General features: G+C 50.3%; 5 protein-coding genes across 5 annotated transcripts; all 5 read left to right on the forward strand.

Moving 5' to 3' along the window:
* The first annotated feature begins 8 nt into the window (after window positions 1-8).
* Window positions 9-1,754, forward strand: BDP81DRAFT_440318 (cytochrome P450). Its single transcript, XM_060591494.1, has 3 exons — window positions 9-206; window positions 270-725; window positions 785-1,754. Exons 1-3 carry the CDS (start codon window positions 163-165, stop codon window positions 1,656-1,658), a joined length of 1,374 nt encoding a protein of 457 aa, XP_060439160.1. The 5' UTR covers window positions 9-162; the 3' UTR covers window positions 1,659-1,754.
* Window positions 1,755-1,888: 134 nt separating this feature from the next.
* On the forward strand, window positions 1,889-2,544 carry BDP81DRAFT_140053 (uncharacterized protein). The gene is made up of 2 exons (XM_060581820.1): window positions 1,889-2,255; window positions 2,380-2,544. The coding sequence occupies exons 1-2, from the start codon at window positions 1,926-1,928 to the stop codon at window positions 2,497-2,499; spliced, it is 450 nt and encodes a 149-aa protein (XP_060439161.1). The 5' UTR covers window positions 1,889-1,925; the 3' UTR covers window positions 2,500-2,544.
* On the forward strand, window positions 2,527-3,743 carry BDP81DRAFT_140050 (cytochrome P450). Its single transcript, XM_060581819.1, has 2 exons — window positions 2,527-3,266; window positions 3,322-3,743. Exons 1-2 carry the CDS (start codon window positions 2,645-2,647, stop codon window positions 3,723-3,725), a joined length of 1,026 nt encoding a protein of 341 aa, XP_060439162.1. The 5' UTR covers window positions 2,527-2,644; the 3' UTR covers window positions 3,726-3,743.
* Window positions 3,744-4,225: 482 nt separating this feature from the next.
* BDP81DRAFT_440322 (cytochrome P450) lies at window positions 4,226-6,317 on the forward strand. The gene is made up of 2 exons (XM_060591495.1): window positions 4,226-5,184; window positions 5,249-6,317. The coding sequence occupies exons 1-2, from the start codon at window positions 4,526-4,528 to the stop codon at window positions 6,183-6,185; spliced, it is 1,596 nt and encodes a 531-aa protein (XP_060439163.1). The 5' UTR covers window positions 4,226-4,525; the 3' UTR covers window positions 6,186-6,317.
* Window positions 6,318-6,583: 266 nt separating this feature from the next.
* BDP81DRAFT_332687 (ergosterol biosynthesis ERG4/ERG24 family protein) lies at window positions 6,584-8,018 on the forward strand (the record flags this gene model as incomplete). Its single annotated transcript, XM_060585615.1, has 3 exons — window positions 6,584-7,112; window positions 7,175-7,289; window positions 7,346-8,018. 3 exons carry the CDS (start codon window positions 6,584-6,586, stop codon window positions 8,016-8,018), a joined length of 1,317 nt encoding a protein of 438 aa, XP_060439164.1.
* Window positions 8,019-20,838: the final 12,820 nt, after the last annotated feature.

The following is a 20,838-nucleotide window of genomic DNA, read 5'->3' on the forward strand; positions in this document are numbered from 1 at the left end:
CCAAACGATCTACTCTTCTGTGCTTTGAAAGCATTCGCTCATGTTATCACATGGGGTTCGTTAGCTTGGGCATCCTTGCGGTGTCTCGAGGTCCTACTATGTAAGGTCGCTGTGGAAGAACCACCAGTCGTGAGGTCTGTGGTGCCGATCTTGGGCCATGCGATGAGGCTATTCAGGCAAGGTGTGACATACTACGAGGATTTGAGGTACGTACAATACGGTTTTTGTTGGACTCGTGTTGATCGTTTGGCTTACCATGGACCCAATAGGAAGCAAACCAACCTTCCAATTCTGACAACCTTTTTGGTGACGCAAAAGGTGTATGTCGTGAATTCGCCAGAGCTTATCAGCCAGATTCATCGCCAGGGTAAAAGAGTTGATGGTACTTTGCCTTTCCTTTACGTTGTCTGCGGCAAATTCTTCGGCATGCATGGCGAGGATCTGGCCGGTTTGATGCGAAATGCAACTACGATCAACTCCCTGCGGTATGACCTGAAAACTATGGAGCACACTGCGTTAGAGGTTGGGACAGCTTCTTCAATTGAAATCTACAGAAACATATGTTGTGAACTTGCTGATATCCTCAATAACGTGGCCTCGCAAGGTCCTGAGAAGGTGAGTCTACAGCGTTGGTTACAGAAAACCTTTACCTTGGCCACGGGACGTGGCATCTTTGGGCGTGGCAATCCGTTAGACCGGTCTGAAGATCTGGTGGATTGTGTCTGGTGAGTGATTCTTCAGAAGTATCTATTTTTACTGACCGACGAGGGTAACATGAAAAAAGGGCTATGGAAAACGGGCTCAAAGAACTCACTATGTTACCGTTCCAATCGATCACAGCACGAAAGGCAGTGGCAGCCCGTGAGCGTCTGGTTCAGGCATTTATGAATGATAATGTTGGAGACTTTACTACATCCGATGGCGCCCCCATCCTATTGTTCCGGAAGTTCAATAGCCTGGCAAACCATCACGGTGTAACCGCTGAGTTCAGGGCGAGGTATGCTGTTGGTATCTTCACCGGCTTCGTTATAAACACAATGCCGGCTGCTTTTTGGATCATCAGCCTTCTGTTGGAAAACAAGGACCTAGCCGAGAGGATAAGGCTCGAGGTCAGGGACGTGGTCACTATTGTGGGTCCAGATGAGTTCACATTGGATCCTGCTTCTCTAAGAGTGCAGTGTCGATTGCTCCACTCGACGTGCCGGGAGGTTCTCCGCTACATTAGCTCGTCCATAAGCAGTTTCCTCGTGAACGACAACATTCACCTTGACGATGGGCTCATTCTCAAGAAGGGAGCCCTTATTCAGATTGCGGCTACTGCAATACACCCGAACACGGCTATTTGGGGTCCAACTGCCACCAAACTAGATCCGGAAAGGTTTCTGAGACAAGAGAAAGTACACCCCTCCGCGAACAGAGTTTTTGGGGGTGGAAGTTCTATGTGTCCTGGCAGGCATCTTGCTCTCGATGAGCTGCTCACATTCACCGCAATGTTTGCCCTCTCTTTCGCAATCAGTCGGTCGCCGATCTCCACACCATTTCCCGGACAAAAGCGAGGGTCCATGCTCTCGGTCAAAAAGCCAGACTCGGATGTGCAGATTCATATTGCTCGCCGAGCTGACAACTCCATGAGGTGGAAATTTTCAGACGCGTCTTGAAATACGAAGACTATCTCAGACAGCAAGTCGTAAGCTTCTCCAGAATAGCGGTTTGATAGAACAGTATCGAAATCAACGAGCGATTCATTCTGCAAAGTACAGTGACCAGAAATCGATGATTTTTATTGCAGAACGAAACCCATTATGTAAGGCCGGGACGGATCGGTATTAAAAACCGCTCATTCCCCAGACACCCCGGGTTTTGGCAAAGTTCAAGAATCAAATCATCTGTGTTTGCCCTATTACCAATGTCGACTGCTTCTAACTATGGAATCTCTTCTTAGACCAATTACCCGCCACCATTTCGTCGGGATTGCAATCATTCTCTTTGGCTACTTCATTTTACGTTCATACATTCGCACCAAAAGTAAAGAAAAGATCCCTCTCATCAACCCGCCTAAATGGTTCGAACCGACTACTACCAGAGTCAAACTTGCTTTCGCGCTAAACGCTCGTAAATGGGTTACCAAAGGTGTCAAGACCAGCAGGCCATTCCGGCTGCTAACAGACATTGGGGAGCTTACCGTGCTTCCAAGCGAGTTTGCACGCGAGCTTCGAGCTGACCCTCGACTGGACTTCGCAGCCGTTATCAACCGCGTATGTTCATGCGACGCCTCAATCTTTTCCCCTCCTTGCGCAAATCCTTAGTTTGGCATTCTGTTTCAACGGAAGTTGAGATCCGGTTCATATGATCGTCGCTAATACATGCGTCGTCCGCCAGACTTTCCATGCGAATCTCCCAGGGTTTGAAGGATTCCGAGAGGGTACGCCGGATGCCCATCGCATCAGAGATGTCGTCAGGAGGCATCTTACCAATTGTTCCGGTGGGCAGCCTAGATAGACCGTCACATTTTAGGCGCTCACACTTTCTCTCCTAGATGAAGTCATCGCCTCTATCTCTGAAGAATGTCACAACACTCTTCCCGATGTGCTGTCGGGAGCCACAGGTAGACCTCCTTCGCAGCGTGTAACTTCGATGAACTAACATGATTCGTTTGGATTGGGTCGAGATCAATCTCAGGGAGCATGTACTCCAAATCATCGCGCGAATGTCATCACAAGTCTTCCTCGGGAATGAGGGCGCCAGCAATGATGCTTGGCTTAAGATCACTATGGAGTACACTACGAATGCCTACGTCGCAGCAATGATCCTGCGCATGTTTCCAGAAAGCCTGCGACCTTACATCCACTGGGTCTTACCGCAATGCCGTAATCTTAGAAAGCAAGTTGCCGAAGCACGGCGAATAGTTGCCGATATCGTTCACAGGCGAAACAAGGAAAAGGCTGCCATAGAAGCCGAAGGCCGCTCGCCGCGCGTGTTCAACGACGTCACTGAGTGGTTTGCGCAGGACGAGAAAGATGGGCACAGCGACTACGACCCGGTGGTCGGCCAGCTTATTCTGATGCAAGCAGCGATTCACACCACAACTGATCTACTCACACAATCAATGTTGGACATAGCTTTACATCTGGACATGACCCAAGCTTTGCGGAGGGATGTGGAACAAGCAGTACACCGATACGGCTGGTCAAAGTCAACATTAGCCGAAATGCATCTTGTGGACGCAGCCGTAAAAGAAAGCCAACGGCTGAAGCCGATAGCTCGTAGTAAGTCAGCCGTCCTTAATCAGGATTGTTTCTAGACTGTTAACATCATCCGCAGCCTCCATGCATCGTCTCGTATTAAAGGATATCGAGCTTTCAGATGGCACGCTCATTTGCAAAGATAGCATCCTTGGTATTTCGGTTGACCAGATGTGGAACCCCAATGTGTATGAAAGGCCGGCGGTCTGGAACCCGCACCGTTTCTATCACATGAGCCAGGCAGGGGAAAAAGCCGGAAGCCTCACGAACACGAGCCCAGACTACCTAGCCTGGGGTTACGGAAAGCATGCATGTGCAGGCCGATTCTTCGTCGCCCAGGAAGTCAAGGTTGCCCTGAGTCACTTGCTGTTACATTATGAGTGGAAACTCGTGCCATCATCCGGCGCCACACAACCGTTGGAGCTTGGGCTGACTCTGGCTGCTGATCCCATGGCGAGAGTCATGATCCGGAAACTTTCATAAAACTGGGTAACGCTGCCTCGGAGGAAACCTTTCTGCTAAGAACGCTGCCGCACGCGTAACGCAGAAAGGCAGTATGGCGCGTCGCCCCCTAGGGTTCCGCACTTCCACCCACTCACCCTAGGAGGCGGCGCCCATACTGCGCGCACAGAGGTGCCGAGGGCTGTGGGTAGGTAACGAGGGCTGGAGCCAATCATATCGAGTTTTCTTTTAAACCAATCAGATTGCTGAAGCTTAAATCCCAATTGCGACATCTGCTAGGGTAATCTTTTCCTCGCGCATGTTCTATATAACTGTTGGTTCACGGGGTCGTATACGACAAATAGTGGTAGCAATTATCACTCGTCTGTTGGTGATCCTATTGCTTGTTCTTCTTGTTGTTCTTCTATCTTACATTGTAGGCAGGAGTCGGTCGAAGTAGGTAGTGACGGCCTGGGTGGTTGCCCCACCTTTATCCGGCCGTGATGACTAAGCCAGTTGTCCCACTTCGCCCAGGGCAGGTGCCAGCCAGCCCATGGTACCTGCCTATTACTCCTTATCAGCCTTTGCTGTTCCAACAATAACCTTTCTTATCCGTAGGAGAAAGGAATATCCGAATCCGATTAACACGCAAAATGAATGTAGCCGCCGAAGCATTATTGCCTCAGGCGGGCTAAAATACACGGACGTCTTTTCGACTTACATCGAACATCGTCGCTGCGGTGATAAACATAAATTTTGCCATCTATTCAGTCTTGTTCTCCAAATGTACTATTTACGTTTATCTATCTTTATCTGTTTGATATCTGTACACGATTGCCGACATGGATAGAATGATCATCAGCCTCCTGCCAACATCATATGCCCTGGGATGGAGTCTTGCACTCTTGCTCTTAATCTTTGCATGGCTGCTGCCAAAGAAGAACTCGGTACCAGATCCTCGAGAACCACCGGTATTTCCACCAACGATACCAATAATCGGCCATATCATACGAATGTGGCTTGATGGAGGGGGCTACTACATGGAGATTCATCGTCGTGTGGGCACCAAGACCCATGCAGTGACGATGAGAATCATGGGCCAAAAATTTTACGTCCTCTTGTCGCCCGCTCACGTTCAATTCGCCTTCCGAAATCGCTCTCTCACGTCAGAGCGGTTCAATGTCCAAGCGGCCACCGGTGTTGCTGGTCTCAGTGCGCAGGCCAAGCATCTACTCGAACAGGGTGACCTCCTTCGAGACTTTTACAGGAACATACCGCTCGCCATGGCTCCGGAACCATTACGAAACATGACATCGACGGCACTCACGACCTTGTCAGCGGACATCAATGAAATTGCTGATTTCCATTGCGACGACAAACTTCAACCTCTAGATCTATACGAGTTTCTGCGCAACAGACTCGTTCTAGCTACAACAGATGGGCTTTACGGGAGAAATACAAATCCTTTGCGAACGAAGCCGGGGCTGGTGGAAGACGTCTGGTATGTTTCCAGCCGTCTTGATTCCTTCGCATCGGCATACGTAGCTGACTGACCGCTCACAAAGGACTTTCGACAGGGCCATGTTCACCCTTTTCTTCAATATCGCGCCCAGAATTACGGCACCGGCAGGACACAAAGCCCGCAGCCGCATACAAAAGGCTCTCATCTCGTACTTCCAGACCTGTCCCGATGACCAGAGTTTCCCAGATGATGCGGCAGAACTAACGCGTATGCGCGCACGTCTTCTCCGTGCGTACGGCATGGCTGACATTGACGTGGGAAACATGGAAATCGGCATGATTAATGCCGCGGTCGCAAACACTGCGCCAATACTTTTCTGGATGGTTGTCAACATCTTCTCAAGGCACCATGTCCTGGCCCACGTGCGTGCCGAAGTTGACCAATTGGTTCAAATCAGCGGCGGCAATGAGAAGACGGCCACTCTGTGTGCATCTCAAGTGACAGACCGCAATGTCTGTCCCTACGTGGCAGCCGTGAACAGCGAAGTCATGCGGCTGTGTGACTCGGTGACCGCGACCCGCTTTGTGGACGAGGATGTTATCCTGCCGGACGGCACGCTCTTGAAAGCAGGAGCGATTGTGCATATGCCCTCGGCGGTTGCACACAGGATGGCTGATGCGTGGGGACCAAAAGATCCTGAACAGTTCGACCCCAGTCGATCATTCCACTATCACTACAAAAGTTCTACCGAGAAAACATCCGGATTTGACCAATCCTCTGCGCAGAGAAAGGCATTCTGGCCGTTTGGCGGGGGCAAGCATCTCTGCCCTGGCCGAAACTTCGCATTTGCCGAGAACGTAACTTTCGTTTCGGCTCTTGCAGTTGGCTTCGAGATTGACGGCCTCGACGTCGACAACATACCCCAGTGCGGTTTCGCTAACCTGACTGGACAGAGTGTTCCTAAGCCTGGGCAGTCCGCAAGAGTCACATTCCGCCGACGGGAAGGCTGGGAAAATGTGACATGGCGGCTGCTTGCATGACTCGGAATGACTCGGACTCTCCGAGGTGTCTGTGCAACTCGCACTACTCAGGGATCGCCAGTTTTAGAGTCTGGATAAAATTGAACATGACTCTTTGCAACTAAATTTAATTAAAACCGTGCCTCAACAGAATCCACAGTTCTCAATGTGATTGAAGCAGTAATGCACTTAAACGATAACGTGCATCATTGGTTACTCATGAATCCTCCAGTCAAAGTGTTGCTACGACGCTCGTTTTCCACCAAGCAGCATATATCACAGTTGGCATCACGATGAAGTTGGCGCGTGAAGCAGAATCGATCAACGTTCACATGCCCCTCCGACGCCCGTCATATCACGATTCACCCCCGTGCGCTTCTCTCCCTGGCGCGGCCTTTGATACTCGACAACCTGGCAACATGGGCACAACTTGGGGGCGATCCGGTAGCAATCGACCGTGGCTGCGATCCTTCTTATCCGCAACGCCACTTTGTTTTGGTCCATTAGTAGCAGTATCATTTGAAATCGCTCTCCGTCAGTTTGACGGGTCTCTGGCAAAGGTTTTGCTTGCTTTCCGAGAGCAAGGAGTTTCTCAGGTTGTGTACACTTACGGTCCCCGTTGGGATAGTGGATCTTTCATTGCTTACACCTGCTGGATAGCTTTTCAAGTAGTCCTGTATGTTGGTTTACCGGGATCGGTCCATCAAGGACAACAGACTCCAGCAGGATACCTTCTCAGCTATCGAGTGAACGGGCTGCGTGCCTGGCTTCTCACTTACACTCTTCTGGCCGTGCTTTCCGCAGGAGGGAGGATCGACTTGGAATATGTTGCCGAAAATTGGCCCGGATGGTTTGTCGCGATGAACGCTTACGGGTTTCTTGCGTCTGTGGTAGCTTTTGTGAAAGCTCACGTTGCGCCAACACATCTAGAAGACCGCAAGTTCACAAGTGAATAGCCTTTCCACTCCCACTTCAGCCTGTTTGGTAGAGTTGCAGCTAACGAACCACAGATTGTACTGCCTATGACTTCTACATGGGAATCGAGTTGAATCCAAGGCTCAGCCCGGACTTCGACCTGAAGCTTTTCACGAACGGACGAGCGGGCATGATGACATGGTCTCTGATGTGGGTAAAATGAACCACTCACTTATATTTCTATGAAGGTACTGACAGCAAATCAGCGATATCTCTAATCTTGCTCTCCAGTATCGCAGAGGCTATCTATCTACAAGCCTCGTCCTGGTCACGTTTCTGCACACTATTTACGTTGTGGACTTTTTCGTGAACGAATCTTGGTACCTCCGGACGATAGATATAAGCCATGATCACTTCGGTTTCTATCTGGCCTGGGGTTGTTTCACTTGGCTTCCGGCGATGTATACGCTCCAAGCCCAATACCTCGGACGGTACCCCACAACTCCCTCGTCGATTTACTCCATCATCGTGTTTCTCCTGGGTCTTTTTGGCTTCTATGTCTTCCGGCAGGTGAACGCTCAGAAGGATCTTTGTCGGCGGACCGACGGCGAGTGCCTGATATGGGGAGAGCCTGCTCGATTCATTGTTGCAACTTACATGACTTCAGACGGGACGTTACATAGGAGTTTGCTGCTCTGCAGTGGATGGTGGGGGCTGTCACGTCATGCAAACTACACAGGCGATCTCTTGCTGAGCTTTTCGATGTGCGCAGCAGCTGGTACGTCGACGGTGATCGTATGGTTCTACGCTATCTTCATGACCGGATTGCTTCTTCACAGATGCCTGCGAGATGAGGAGCGGTGTCTAGCTAAATACGGGAAATCATGGGAGGAATACTGCCGGAGAGTACCATGGCGGCTGATGCCAGGTATCTGGTGACTGAGATATATGATTTTAGAAGTAGATGGAGCGTTTGCCCTAAGGTTATGAGCACGGGGCATCATACTGTTGGTATTCCTTTCACAGGAAAGTTGGTTCGAACCGTAGGGTCCTGGGGGTGACGAAGTATCAATATCTCTCTGTATTGATTGATTCTATATAAGGAGTAGAAGGGAGATTCTAACCGGAGGTTAGGTGGGGTAGTCGAGGTCTAAGTATACCCCCTCGAGGTGGCCCATACTCTACCTCTACTTACGGTCAAATTAGATTTCTAATCCGACACTAGCTATGTCTCTTTCAACGTCTAACTAATATAGTAAGAAGGATAATTTAAACGCTGCGAAGTTATATATAATATATAAAAGAATAGTACTGTTTAATAAGCCCTGTTCTCCTCCTTTTAAAGTCCCTTTTATATAATATATCCCTCTATTTGAATTATAGCCTTGTTACGACCTAACCTCTAGGACACGACGAACTGTAGTAGAGTTCATAGAAAACGCCATAGAAAATAATTATGGGGCGTGAATACTAGGGTGTAGAGTTGATAGAGATTATAGGGGTAGAGTTGGTAGAGGTTTCCTTAGCTAAAATAGACGATATAGATATGCATCGAAAGCTGGCAATCAGGCGAGTTCAGAACTTATCTTATTTTTATTCATAACCCAATATTTATCTCTATTTGTATAGATTCGTGTTTGCCGATTTGATGGGGTGAAGATGGCTCGTGCATCAGTGCACCAATCAACGCTAGAGCTATCATCACATAACCTTGCTATGCTCACTGAGGCAGCAGCCAATCATAGTATTTCTACCTAGCGTTTCCTTTGTGGTAAGCAGTTTAGTATAGTTAAACGAGATAAGGAATGCGCTGCAGCTACCGAATGAGGAGATAGCGCCCATGTCCAGTTTAATGCTGTGGTTAAGATAGTTGCCCGTCCAACAGCATCTTAACTCAACCACAGTCAACATCAATCCACCAATATGTAAGACTAACACCACTTATCTCGGTAGTAGCCCACAACCACCACGGCCCAAGACTATCGTAATTACGCTAGTAATGGAGCCGTTTATCTTTTATGAAGAGTATGCACTCGCTATTTGTAAAACATGTTAGTTTGCTGTGGTTAGTGACGAGTTAGCCACCCACCTACGGACACGCCACCGCCATATCCCACCGTCGACCCGTAGTAGTATCGTCAAGGCCATCTCTAGTATAATGGGTATACGTACGAACTAGGCCAGTCTTGCGCAGCTGTAGTATCCCGACCTATCAACAGCCCCAATCGACCATCTTGCCGACCTACGTACGGACGGTATCCGATGTTACCGATGCTCCTATGTTTGTTGCCAAACTCAAAGGATCTAGGATCATTGCCGAAGATATTACGGGTGGGTGAATGATTGGAAGAAGGGCGGTAATGTAAGGGCGAGATCTTGTTAGGAACGTAGTATACCGTGGACGTCCGGTATACTATGCTAGCGGTTCTTCCCGTTACGGGCTAGGAGCCAATAGTTCGAGGTAGGGCGTGGCCAACCGCTAGACCAAGCGCCGGAGGCGGTCGCCGAGGAGGTAGCGTCACGGCAGGCTACCGAGCTACTCCGTCAACTACGGCAGAACTAAGCCGAGCAGGTCAAGGCGAGCTATGACGATCTCATCCGTGCTACCAACGACAAGCTCGAGCCGAACCCGTGGCTCCAGCGGGTAGGATGGGCAGAGCATCTAAGTGGACTACGCATCAGCCAGCTCTACGAAACCACCGGCCTAATCCAGGAGGCCGTGGAGGACGTGCTCCATGTGATGTGGACTTCGGTCAACGAGGTCTTGGAGTACGCCAGGGCCATATCTACGCCTAATAAGGTCGGGCACGCCGTATTATTCGAGGTCTAGCGGAAGGAAGCATATATTAAGCCCACGAGGCCGTTTAATAACCGCATTGAGGAGGATACTTAGGTACGGTATAAAGATGTCTAGAGGGTCTTGCTCTATGTGTGGTTCCGGACGTAGGAGCTACCGGACGACAGGAGACCGCCGTACCGGCTCACCGAGAGGCAGTACGATACGTAGGACGAGTTCGAACAATTAGCCAAGGCCGTGGTAGAAGGGGACTCCGACACTACGTCGGATACGCTCCGGCCGGTAGCACTTAAAATGCTCGTTAGCATGCTAGACCACCAGCTTAAGAGAGGGCAGTACGAGAACGCGATAGTGAGCACGCTCGCTATAATAGGCATCCGGGCCGACGGTGGCTAGATGGATATTACCAACTATACAACAAAGTATTCGGCGATCATTAAAGTAGCACGTATATTAGTCGTTTATAAGGCATATACGCAAAGGCAATACGATGTCGCTCGTCAGGCCGCTACGACGGACGAGGGGGCGGCCGATGATGGCATAGAGAGTCTCTTTGTCTACGTCCGTCGCATGGTACAGAGGTTCATGACGCGTACGCCCGGGGCCCCCCAAGCCGAGCCAACACCGATGGATTGGATTCTCGAGACGCGGACGTATGGCATGCACATACAGTATAACACGCCGGCAGACGGCGTAATCGACTGGGTAGGCGACCGCATATCGTATCGGCGCGTACGGTTTACCATGGACCAGTTATCGGACATGCTCCACGGCGTCGTCGACGAGGCCAGGCTGCTATTAGCGCAGCTCACGATGGTCACAGGCGGGGACGAGCAGGGCGACGCAGTGTCGGACAGCAGCCAGGCGAGGAGCTGTCTAGACGAAGCGCTGCCGCGTATTCACTGGCCGTCGATCGAGGACGACCATAGCGAGACCCGAGAGGGTTACTCGTTTCTATACGACGACCGCAACGCGTGGCTGAGGGAAGGGGACGGGTGGGTGTTCCGGCGTATCGTGGGGTCCCAACCGCGGCGGCGTCAGTGGGGTATAGAGGGACCGACGTCGGGCAGCAGGGCGTTCAGGGAGGAGGTAGTGCGCGAGTACGGGCATACGTTCGAGCAGTTCCGCGAGCGGCTATGGTTGCTAATGCATATGCTAGGGGGCCAGCCGGGACGGGCGACGGAGATGGGTAGCTTACGGGTAGCTAATACGGTAAACAGCGGGGTACGGAACATCTTTATACACGACGGTATAATATATTTCGTAACGGCGTACCATAAAGGGTACCGGAGCAGCGGGCAGACTAAGATTATCCACCGGTATTTACCGAGAGAGGCCGGCGAGCTACTTGTGTGGTATTTATAGCTCGTACTTCCGTTCTGGCAGGAAGCAGAAGGCATCACGAAGCAGGCCCACCACTATAGCGCTTTCTTATGGGCCGACGAGGTCACATAGAAGAGGAGCGGCGGAGGAGCGGCGACGGTAACCAGCATAGATATCGATAACGCGGGCGATACTGCCGAGGACGGGGACGAGGGTAGGGCGGCGTGGGCTTGGATAGAGGATCGGACGTGGACGACGGACCGGGCCAGGCGAATTATACAACGGCACAGCAGCCGGCTACTCGGTAACAAGCTGAACGTGAGCATGTGGCGGCATATTGCCATCGCTATCGCCAACCGATTCTTACACGAGGCGTTCGGGCGGTGGGATCCAGGGAAGAAGGGAGACGACGAGGACGAAGACGAGCTCGGTAATAGCCCGTAGGATCTACAAGCCGGGCACGGGACGCGGATCGCCGGTATGATCTATGGGCGGCTACTAGTCCAGTTCGGTAGCGGGGTAGCGGCTAAGCAGCAGCAGTTTCGTAAGGTCAGCTCGCAGTGGCATCGGTTCTTGGGGTTTGGGGACGAGGACCGGGCGAGCGACGGTTACCGCAGCGGCTCGAAGCGAAAGGTAGAGCTCTACGACGGCGTCCGTCTCGAGGCCCGGCTACGGCGGTTCGCACGGCTACAGCAGGCGGACATGGCCGGCCGGCTACGGCAGATGACGGGGGACGACGCAGCGACGTTCCGCGGGAACCAGGCGAAGGTAGTCGGGGCTATCGTCAACGGGCATAGCCCGATCATCCAGGTAATGGGCACGGGCAGCGGTAAGAGTTTATCGTTTATGCTATCAGCGTTCTGCTCACCGGACGGCGTAACGGTAGTTATTACACCACTTACCGCGCTTCGGACCGACTTAGAGGCGCGGTATACTAAATTAGGGATCGCCTCCCATATATAGCTTAGCCATAAGAACTGTTGGGCAGCGATTATCAGGTAGGGGGTCAATGGGATGTATTGATGAGTATGAAGAACGAGTGGCTATGGGAATATCCCGACTATCTATATAGTGAGTGGAAGACCCTTTATACTGGCATATCCTTGGCAAACTTAGTCATGCTTGTGTAAGACCATATTGTTTCATAGGCATGGTGTGACAATCGTTGTAACGAGTGTACTGGGATGGGCCTGACACACCCCCCTAGGTTCAAGTCTTTGCTTGAAGCTATTCACACTTCTTCCTGGCCCAGCAGGTGTGTGATGTTAACAAGACGAAGTTGACGAACGAATTCTCGGTGTTTTTGTGCGTTCAGTGGTTTGGTTAGACCATCAGCGATAGTGCTATTGGTATCCATCCACTTGAAAGTGATGTCTCCTTTCCGACAGACTTGGCGAGCCCACAAATTCTGTATATCGATATGTTTCAGCCTGGAGGTTCTGTGAGGCTTTTCATCTGTCAGAAGACGAAGAGTTTGACTGTTGTCGCAGTAAATAGTAGGGAAACCGTCTGGTTGAATCTGGAGATTCTCCATTAACCTTATGGTTGCCATATACTCTCTTGTGGCTTGAGTGAGAGCAACTAGTTCTGCTTCCGTTGATGAGGTAACTACACAGGTCTGCTTTGTGGCTCTCCATTCAATAGGACCACCAAAGAGCATGGTGATATACCCCTGACTGCTTCGTCGTGTATTGAGGTCATCAGCAAATGCTGCGTCGGAAGAACAGCACAGTCTTCCGTCTGCTGACCCATCGTATTCAATTGCTAATCCCTTGGTTCGGGCAAGGTAGGCAAGACATCTGTCTGCCGCTTCCATGTGCGATGGACCAGGATTCTGAAGATATTCAGAGAGTCTTGATGTTGTATGTGATATATCGGGTCTGGCAATAACAGCTGCATAGTTGAGAGATCCAACCTTGCTCTGATATTCGATGATTGTCTGTTTTGACGCTTGACCATCGTATTTGACAAGTTGATCAAGTGCCATTGGAGTCATTGGCCATCCTTTGTTGTTTTGGACCTTATACTTGGTCTCAAGAGAGTCAATGTAGTTATCGAGGGATAGCCATATCTTTTTGGCATTGATGTCTCTGATAATTCTGATGCCAAGAAACCATCGGAGATCGCCCATATCTCTGAGTTGGTAATGGTTGTGAAGATCATCAGTGATCTTTTTGGCCTCTTCCTGCAGGTCAGGGAGGAAAGCGATCACTATATCGTCTACAAATATAAAGACGATGATCCCATCTCTCATGAAGACACACTCGTCTTCCTCAAGTTGGCGAAAGCCTATTTGCTTCATAGTTTTGGTAATGTGACGTTGCCAGAGGAGAGGCGACCTCCTGAGGCCATATAAAGCTCTGAGAAGCAAAAGACAACTCTCATATTCCTCAAAGCCAGGTGGGTGTCTGACATACACCACCTCATCTAGCCAGGCGTTTGTGAACGCATTGACTGCATCTTTTTGCCAGAAACGAAGTCCAAACCTGGCTCCAAGGGCCATCATGGTTCTGAAGGTTCTGGCAGCAAGAGTTGATGCTGAAGTGTCGAGATCGTTCGGCGGTTGAAGATTGCCTTGGACACAAATCCTTGCTTTGAACTTGTGAAGATAGCCGTGCTTGTCGAACTTATAAGTGAACACCCATAATAAGGGGATAATAAAGTGTTTTTCCTTGTCGACGTTGCAGATCTGAACTCTCTTCCATGTGGCGATATCCCAATGGTGTTTTAGCTCAGATTCACAAGCAGCTTTCCATTCCTTGAAGAAGGGGTGCTTTTGAGCCTCTCTCCAGTTTCTGGGAGTTGGAGGAAGATCTCTCTTGTGCATCTTTCTTGTCGCATCCATCGTTGCGCTATGGAGTGCGCTTGTGTTGGCGGATATGTAGGCGATATACTGCTTCTGATAGAGACCTCTCGATTCAGAGCCTGCTGCCTCTTTACTTGGTTTCCGTCGCCTCGGGGATTTCAGGATGTTGGAAGAGTCAACCCCTTCACTTTTGTCGTATTTCTGGCGTCTTTTGATAACGTTGCTGAGGGGCTGTTGACCTACACCTTCCAAAGTGTTATTGTTGGAAGTATTGCTACCATCTCCACTCGTTGGAGTTGGTGAAGTCGCTGATTGGGTTGGTGATGAATCTTCTGGTCGAGGGGAGCCTTCCACCCACCCAGGTTCGATCTGATGGTCCCTATGTAAGGGTTGATTTTCTTCTTGTTGAGACACTGTCTCTTCTGTGTTGACATAGATGGTGTCATGGATTACTTCGTCTGAAGTAATGGCTGACGATGAAGATGGAAGTGGAGGGCTACTAGACATCACCCCCCCAGCCGAAGAGATATCGAGGCTGGTTTCTGTTCCTCTTACAGAACTGCCAGGCTGGCTGGATAGGCGGTTACCTAGCGTCACTTCTTCCCTAAGACAAGGTAGAGTTGGAAGACTATTATCTGGAGCGAAAATAGAACTTTGGCGGTCTGACGGATGAGTTGCATAGGTATCTGGGGCCGCGAAATCCTCTAGAATGGATTCGATATCGTGATCAATATCGTCATGGAGTTCCAACAGGTCTAGATGCCCTGTCTGCTCTCTTATCTGTACGGCATCAAGTTGCTGGACTTCTGAAGGATTGTAGACAACTGATTCGTCAAATGACACGTCTCTGGATCTGAAAACCTGATTCAGAGTAGGGACCCATATGCGATAGATGTTCGAGCTATCATATCCACAGAGATAGCCAATATGAGCTCTAGGTGCCATCTTGGCTGACTTTTGGCGGCCAGCCATGTAGTTTTTGGTCAGAGGATAGGCTCTGCAACCATATCTCTTGAGATGGCTAAGCGATGATAGTTCTGGGCGCTTTGTACCCTTGTTGGCATTCAGCCACGCATTCGTCTTTCCTTCTGGTGTCATCCAGTTGATCTTCCTTCTTGGAGTTCGGTTGCCAAGATAGACGGCTGCCGCTGTTGTCTCTGGCCAGAGTTGTGGGGGAAAGTTTGACTGTATACAGAGAGCTCTTGCTGCAGCAAATATAACTCCCCCAGCTCTCTCGGCTTGGCCGTTTTGTGCTGATGTGTATGGTGCTGTTCTCTCCAGAATGATCCCTTCCTCGGAGGTGTAGTCCTCTATGTTGGTCTGTAGAGACACATCCCCATCAAGCCGTAAAAATCGTACAACAATATCGTATTGCACTGAGAGAAACTTGACTAGTTGCTTGATAAATCGGAGGCCAAGAAGTCGTCGATGTGGAAGTGCTCTCTGGAGCTTCAGCTTGGTGTATGGGCATGTGGCGATAATACTGACTTTCGCCCCATTGTACGCTTCCTCCATCAGAAAGAAGTCAATGTTGATCCTCTCGAATGGGTAAGTGGTTTTGTAAATTGGTTGACGTCTTGAGATGCTCCTCATTGCTTTGGCCTGTCTACATGTCTCGCAGTCCTCTATCAGAAGACCCTCTATTCCTGCATCTGAGGATGCCTTGGATAGGTGTTGAAGAGCCGCCTTATTTGCGTGGCTGAGTCGTTCGTGCCACAGTTTGGCGTTCTCCTTGCTGGTTGCTCGAGGCTGAGAAGAGGATGAGAAATAGACTGCCCCTTGGCCGTCAGGAGGCTCGAGATGATACTGTGATTCTAGTATCCAGATTTGAAATTGAGGACTGCCCTGATTGTCTTCAAGGCATCGTTGCCTTGCCGAGAACCAAAGTCCTTGCTCCTCTAATCTGATGGTACTGATCAGGGTAGTTGGAGCGTCTGGTACTAAATATGCGCTGTTGATTCGCAATTGATGAGGTTGGCCCATTGCATCTACTGCATTGACTATCATGATCCCTTTTGCGGTTGCAATAATAGGCCCATTTGGGGTGTCAAAGGTCTTCTTGACAGGGTTTAGATCTGCAAAGCGAGATTTGTCCCATGTGAGGGTATCTGATGCCCCGCTGTCAACAAGTACAGCGTGTTTGTTATCGCTGGCTTGAGCGATGTGCTGACAGCTGCCATTTGGTTCTTCTGGCACTGAGCTGGTATCCGACCAGTCAGTATCTGAGTCTGATGGACTGGATGCCCGTATGTAGTTGGCCTTGCTGGCCTTCTGTTCTGCCAATTGGTCTGGAGAGACGCTCTTGGTCCTGCTTTGCTCTATCTTTTCCTTTAGCCTAGGGTTGTTGGCAAGGAAATCTTGAGCCATCTGGATCTTCGCTGTGTCTCCAGTCCAGCCGGATGGACGAATGTATGGGTTCAAATAGAAGCATTCCTGATAAAAGTGCTTCTTCCCATCTAATAGACAAAAGGGTTTCGGCCTGTTGTCCTTATCCTTTGGTTTTCGGCCAAAAGAAGCGTTGTTGGTGTTGCCCTTGGCTGAAACCCGTGGAGATTGGCCTTCTTCACGCTGTTGCCAAGTGGCATATGCACCGCCTGATTTGGAGTCTTCATCTCCATGCCCAGCCTCTAGCCAGGTTCTCAAATGCTGAAGGATTTTCTTGCCTGTCAGCCGTTCTGATGGATCAACGTCGTCAATTTCTTCCCTGGTTGTATCCCTAGCCATGGGAGCGACGAAGTCTGGATATACCCCTTTCAATGCGTTGAGAAGGGTGGTTTGTTGATGAGGTACACTCATCTCTTCACAGCCCAATCTGACTGCTTTGGAGAGATTGGTCTCACAAGATTGAATCCACTCTTGGGTGCCTGATCTCTTGATCCTCATGAGATGATCTCTATAGGTCTTGTAGGTAAGTCTTTTCTCCGCTTGAGGAGATCGTTGATACCTGTCCTTCAGGCTTCGCAGGGCTTCTCTTGGAGTATCAGCATCCACTAGCCAGGAGAGCATGGTTGGCTCGATAGTGGTGGTGATGTCTCTCATGGTTTTCTGAAGCGCCTGGGTTCTTCGCTCGTACTGCCTAAGCTCCTCGATATATACTCTGCTGTTGGCGTCAAACAGAGTAACTTGGTCGCTATTTGGGTCGACTGGCAGTTGTGGTCTGATAGGCGCAGTCAAGGCCTCATCAGAGTCAGGGTTGCAGAACTGCCATATCCCGTTAGATTTGGCATTCATCCTGATGAAGGTATACCAGTCTGGCCAGTCAGATTGGCTTTTAAGGCGAATAGTAGTCTGTACGGTAGACATCTTGTTCGATAGACAAATAGGTCGGTTGTGATACCCGTGGATTGACCAGGTGCCTGCCTGGGCTGCTAATAGACAAAGAGGTAGTTGACTGTGTGATGCTTATTCAGAGTATCCAGTGGTCAGAAAGACAACTGGGCTCATAACTGTTGGGCAGCGATTATCAGGTAGGGGGTCAATGGGATGTATTGATGAGTATGAAGAACGAGTGGCTATGGGAATATCCCGACTATCTATATAGTGAGTGGAAGACCCTTTATACTGGCATATCCTTGGCAAACTTAGTCATGCTTGTGTAAGACCATATTGTTTCATAGGCATGGTGTGACAATCGTTGTAACGAGTGTACTGGGATGGGCCTGACAAGAACAACCAGGCCGCATCCATTATCTTCGTTACGCCCGAGTCCGCCGTCAATAAAGGCTTCCAGGACTTCATAGCACGGCTTACGTCACGACAAGCGCTCGACCGCGTCGTAGTTAACGAATGCTACGTTATACTAGAGGGGACCCGGTCGTTCCGGCCGAAGCTACGCGAGGTTAGCGCAGCGATACGAGAGTTCGGGGTACAGATCGTATACTTAATGGCCACGTTAGCGCCGGGCGACGAGAAGGCATTCTTCGGGCTTATGGGGATAGATCGTAACCGGACGCAACTATTCCGGGCCCCGACAAGTAGGAGGAATATTAAGTATAGCATCGTAAGGGTAGATGGGCACGGCGGGCGGAGCTCGTCTCAACGCACCGGCAGACGCGGCCAGGGCGGGAAGGGGAGCAGGGAGTTTAATAATATTAACAAAGCGTATTACCGCGCCGCGGAAGGGTAGCTCGCTAACGGGCAGCCGGGTAAGATAATTATCTACGCCATATCGATAAAGAGGGTAGAGCGGTTAAGCGCGGCGCTAGGATATCCGGGGTTCTATAGCGACATCGATACGAGCCAGGGCAAGGCGGATCGACTAGCGGCATAGCGACGGGGTAGCGGGGCTAAGGGTGGGCTAGTGGTCGCAACGAACGCGCTAGGGCTCGGCATCGATATACCGGACGTACGGCTAGTAGTGCACGCGGACATGCCGCGGCAGCTTCTACGTTTTATACAAGAGAGCAGTCGAGCAGGGCGGGACGGAGGGCTAAGTAGGTCGGTCGTAGTCTGCCGGGCGGCGGCAGCAGCAGCGGCAGGACCAGGGCGAGGCGGCAGCGGCAGACAAGACAGCGGGCCAGCAGACGAGTTCATACGAACGAGCGAGTGCCGGCGGGTAGTGCTCGACCGGGTGATAGACGGAAGGACGGACCGGTTATGGTGCGAAGCGGGGGAGGCGCAGTGCGACAGGTACTAGCGGCGGAGGTAGGCAGAGGATATAGACGGTGTGCTAGAGCAAGGAGCGGCGGAGGAGACGGTACCCGAGGGGTATATAAGAGCTTTCGAGGACGGCGAGCGGTAGACGGTAATAATACGGCGCGGGCTCGAGAAGGAGCGGATGAGGGAGGCGGAGTAAGTAGAGAGATTCCGGAGACTACTGGGGACATAGGGTCAATAGTACATATACTGCTAGTACCAAGAGCAGGCCCACGAGCACCGGTCGGCGGAGTATAGAGAGCGCGGACGGGCGGAAGACTGGGCGGATATCGAGAAGGGTATCGAGCTAGCGCATCAGGAGATATTTAGGAAGAAGCGGCTAGAGGACTTTTCTACATGCTTCGAGTACGGGCTACTACAGGAGATATATAAGGCTTAGGATAGCCGGGATAAGGAGGGGGAGCGTTATAATAGGGCAACGGACCGAAGTTACCCATACGGTGGGCGACTACTCGAGATATACGGGTAGGGTATAGTACGAACGGACCCGGACGGGGTAGAGAGGGTAAAGTAAAGGGTGATGGAGGAGGAGGGGGAGGTAAGGGCGTTAGTTACGAAGGACGATTAGCATATCTAGTTAGGCAGACTGATTTTATGGGGTGGGATACAGAGTAGTCGGTTATGTAAGGTGATATATATGCTCTAGGAAGAGGATTTAGAACGTATTTAGGTAGATATTATATAAGGATCTTAGGGTTAGTACTAGTATGAGTATCTTAGGGTCTTATATTTTAAAACTTAAGTAGTAGACTAAATAGAGGATAGGAGTTAAACTCAGTACTAGTATTTATTAGTTATACTTTTTATTAGATTACTTATAAAGATTATAAAAAAGTAAAGAAATAGTAGAAAAGAGGATAAAGGTAATAGAGATAGTTAGAGTTAAGAGGGGTCATAAACAGTATTCAAATAGTAGGGTATTTCTAGAAATATAATAAGAATAAGGATTATTAAAGAAGGTAATAAGGGTTTAATGGACGACGACAAGCGGCTACCGTATAAACTAACGTCGTTATAGGGAGAAGCGTGGGACTCGTTCGAGCAGATAGCGGAAGTAGCTAGCACGGGGACGGGGCACCAAACGCCGGAGAAGCTAGAACGCACAGCGTTTAATATACTCATCAGCATACTGGACTACTAGCTGAAGGGCGGAGATTATAGTAGTGCTTTTTTTTAGCATACTCGCGGTAATAGGCATTACCGAGGATAGCGGCTAGGTTTAGATTATAGACTATATAATAAAGTACTTAGCCGTTATTAAGGTAGCGTATATGCTAGTGATTTATTAGGTATATACCGAGCGGTATAATAAGGTTACCGAGCTAGAAAGATCTCTAGGGAAGGATGAAGTAGAGAAGGCGGCGCAGAGCTTGTTCTAGTATATGTGGGTAAAGATACGGCGGTTCATGACGCGTACGACGGGCGAGAAGGACGCAGAGCCGACGCCGATGGACTGGATTCTCGAGACGTGGACGTACGGGATGCATATCCAATACAACACAGCAGCGGCGGGTGTCATGGACTGGGTGGGCGATCGCGTGTTATATAGACGGGTACGGTTCACGATGGGGCAGCTGTCAGACGCACTGTACGAGCTGGTCCGAGAGACGCGGGAGCTACTCGTAGAGCTGACGGCGACGGAGGATTCAGGTTTGCCAGACGGTCCCGAAAGTAACGTGCGGTCCCAGCTACCAGCCATCCCATGGTCATCGATCGAAGACGACCACAGCGAGACGAAGCCGGGCTACTCATTTCTTACCGACGACCGTAATAGTTAGGTTTCTAGCGGGGACGGCTGGCTGTTTATACGGCTGGCGCAGTTACCCGCCGCAGCAGAGCGCTGGGGACTGAGCAGCATAAATAACGATTATAGGTCAATAGACCGACCGTTCTAGCCGTCAGCTGTGCAGGAGTTCGAGAGGACATTTGAACGACTCCGCGAGCGACTATGGATACTTCTGCATATGCTTAGCGGGCAGCCGGTGCGGGCGAGCGAGCTTGTAGGTCTACAGACGGTCAATACGGTCAACAGGAGCGTCCGCAACATATTAGTATATAATAAGATATTATGCTTCGTTACGGCGTACTATAAAGGGTACCGGACGACAGGCCAGGCGAAGGTGATCCACCGCTATCTGCCGAGGGAGGTCGGCGAGCTCATCATATAGTATCTGTGG

This window comes from Colletotrichum phormii (assembly GCF_030913505.1).
Source record: "Colletotrichum phormii strain CBS 102054 chromosome Unknown BDP81scaffold_31, whole genome shotgun sequence".
Taxonomy (NCBI): domain Eukaryota; kingdom Fungi; phylum Ascomycota; class Sordariomycetes; order Glomerellales; family Glomerellaceae; genus Colletotrichum; species Colletotrichum phormii.